Below are 3,175 nucleotides of genomic sequence, written 5' to 3'. Positions count from 1 at the left end.
TGTGTGTGTGTGTGTGTGTGTGTGTGTGTGTGTGTGTGTGTGTGTGTGTGTGTGTGTGTGTGTGCATATTGTTGTGGCTCTATAGAGATACATCCTCTATTCTCCTCCTTTCCCTACAGTTGCAGGTAAAACAGTGTCTGGAGTTTCTCAAGTGGGTGGAGCAGTGGTTACTGGAGTTACTGCCGTGGCCCAGAAAACCGTGGAGGGCGCGGGCACCATCGCCGCTGCCACCGGACTGGTCAAGAAGGACCCAGCCAAACAGGTAAGAAAGAAGACTGTGTTTTTCTATATCAGTATAAGAACTGATATTACGATATGTAAGACACGTATATAGAGTCTGCAGTGTGGGTTACAAATTTGCCTAAAGAGCTAAAGATCCCTGGTTTGATCTTTGGGGTTGGATCTGGTGCATAGCTCAGGTATATATATGTATATAAAACGGTGTGGTTTACAAAGTTTTAGATATTGCAGTCTCTGAAGAGGATGCAATCTTCTCAATACAGTCGGTATATATAACTCCAGCATTGAATACCCAAAGCTAATAGGTAGCACAAACACAGACCGTGATTACACAGTTACACCAATTTTAAACCATCATCTGACAGATGGAACTATACAAATTAAGGATACAACCTCCTTGTTTCATGCTATGACGAAGACCACAAACATTAGCATGTATGATAGCGTGGCTAAATAAATTGGTGTACCTCGCCCTATGGAAGCTGGGATAGGCTCCACCCACGACCCTGAATCGAATAAGTGGAAGAGAATGGATGGACGGATGAATGACATTAAATTTTGTGTTGTACTACTTATTACTTTTAGGTCTTCAGGGTTTGAGTTTTAGACATTACAATTACAAGATGATAAGTGATAAGACAAATTCCAAGGGACTCTGGAGTTCTCCAGACTTTTCTTTTCCTCACCAAGAAATTTTTGATAATTTTGCAATTTCCAGTCATAACACATCCATGTGTCTTAGAATTTTAATTTTAGCATGCATGACCGAACATTATGGATGCTTACGCTTCCCCACGGCCAAATCAATATACCCTATATGCACGCAGTTAAAACACACCGCAGGAAATGTCATTTGGAGCCCAGCACATCCCTCCATTTCATGCTGTGGCCGCAAGCCATAACCCATTACTGTGCCAAATGGCCTCCTGACCTTGAGTCATTTGTCATCAATTCTCATATTTCTTCTCTGAAATGGAAGGTGTTACATATTGTTAGTTTTCCTGTGTTTTTCATCAGTCAGTCTGGCCTTCGTTTGTCACAGTAGGAGGAAAAGGCGAAGGCGGTTTACCGTAGCAAACCATTTACTGCTGAGACACAAGTCAAATATAAAGTATGACTCTTCTTCTGCCCTTTCAGTGGGTTCTGTGATTGTGTATTTTGCCACCGTCTTTTTATACATCTCTCTCTTTGCCTTAAGACTGAGATTTTGAGAGCAACTTTTGTATGGGTAGGGCCTAAACCACCAGTTAAGACAAATTTTTTCTGAAATTACAAGTAGCCTTTTGATTTCACTAAAAGCGCTTTGGAACAAAATCTTATGGTTGTGTTAATGTCGCAATCTTACACCTGCATAGAAAAGGTTAACTATTAACCCATGATACATTACTGTAGCATGTAGTTTGTTGTATTTTTTTATCTGATGTCACAGGAAAGAGGAAGGCTTGACTGAGAACATAAATCATGCCCTTATTTTACTTCATATTTTACTTTAAATTGACCCATACTTTGAAAATAAACACCATGGCAAATTAAAAATGACTTGAAAATAAGGTTTGAGACAATTATCTGATTAGGATAGTGTTAGCTGAGGTCAATGCATTTTCCCATAGGCTTCTAGACAGTCAGACTTCTTTATGCAACCTGACAAGTCGCCCCCTGCTGGCCGTGAAAAAGGTTTAAGTCACTTCCGAATTGATTTCACTTTTAAGCGTCAGCATTAGTGTGTCTAGGTTCTTCATATACATTGATGGGACAAAGATAATACAGCAGCACACCGAAAATAAAGTAAACATGGTCAGAAAAGTGAAGCTAATGGCTCTTTTTAATTACTTTCACAAGTTATTCCTAAAAAAAAAAAGTAAATACTTAACATTTGTCAACGCTGTTAGATCTTGATGTGTTTTTGCGAGAATCCCTGAACAGAAACAGCAAAATTAAACGTGTCAATCACCTTTAATTGCAACTTTAGATCTTCACTTTTGCACTTCTGCTTCACATCAGCTCACATTAACGTTGCAACTCTTTAGCACTCGAAAAGACAAACTTCAGCATAAGCAGCAGAAAAGGAAAGAAAAAAAGCTGTCACCACTTTTGTTGTCAACACACAGCAGTTACACTCTCCTGAACTTACACTGTTATATATCTGGATTAATAAGGTGTTAAATTGTGCTTTTCTGACGGCAGCGTTAAATTTGCCTGCAATAATTATCCTCCTCTCTCATAACGCTGCTGCGAGCAGCAGGAAATAACAAGCCGGCCAAATATTTCCCAGGGCAACGCAGAGACTTTGTCGAACGTTTGTTGTGATGCTCTCTCTTCCCTTAATTAGTTATGAAACACGGGAGAATCCATAACAGCAATTTAACAACAGCATGCACACACATGCACACATTTCTTTAAATCAGCCTTAATTGGCCGTGATTAGCAAATAAGTACCCAGTGGAAAGATAAGATACCAAAGAAATCATTGAGCGATTTCTCCTGCCGGTGGCGACAACTAAAAGGGTAGAAAGGGTTTTTCTGCAGCTTTTTTTTAATGCTTTCATCTTTTGTTGCTGACAAAAAAAAAAAAAAAAAAAACCTAGAGCATCTGATTTTTTTATGAAAAGACAGAATTGGCCGGCAACACCTTTCATCTTTCACAGAAGTTGTTTATTGAAGCAGCGAGATAAATATTCAGTCTAAAGGAAGAATCGTACATATACATTTCTGCACACTGTAACTACACACACACACACACACACACACACACACACACACACACACACACATTCAACCAACCATGCTTCCAATGTGTCTGTACAATAACTTTTCTTTTTCAGTGTCCTTTGAACTCTTTGTGAGATTAATAAAGTATCTATCTATCTATCTATCTATCTATCTATCTATCTATCTATCTATCTATCTATCTATCTATCTATCTACCTACCTACAC

General features: G+C 38.9%; 1 protein-coding gene across 1 annotated transcript in view; it reads left to right on the top strand.

The window, feature by feature from the left end:
- Positions 1 to 3,175, top strand: part of LOC102212091 (alpha-synuclein-like) — a 9,471-nt gene that overhangs the window by 2,524 nt on the left and 3,772 nt on the right. Inside the window, exon 4 of the mRNA XM_005720405.2 lies at positions 120 to 262. Within this exon, the coding sequence (XP_005720462.1) occupies positions 120 to 262 (143 nt within the window). The remainder of the gene's footprint in view (positions 1 to 119; positions 263 to 3,175) is intronic.

The sequence above is a fragment of the Pundamilia nyererei genome, unplaced genomic scaffold (assembly GCF_000239375.1).
Source record: "Pundamilia nyererei isolate P.nyererei 1_Seehausen unplaced genomic scaffold, PunNye1.0 scaffold00002, whole genome shotgun sequence".
In the NCBI taxonomy this organism is placed as follows: Eukaryota; Metazoa; Chordata; class Actinopteri; order Cichliformes; family Cichlidae; genus Pundamilia; species Pundamilia nyererei.
This window is presented reverse-complemented; position numbering and strand designations above follow the sequence as displayed.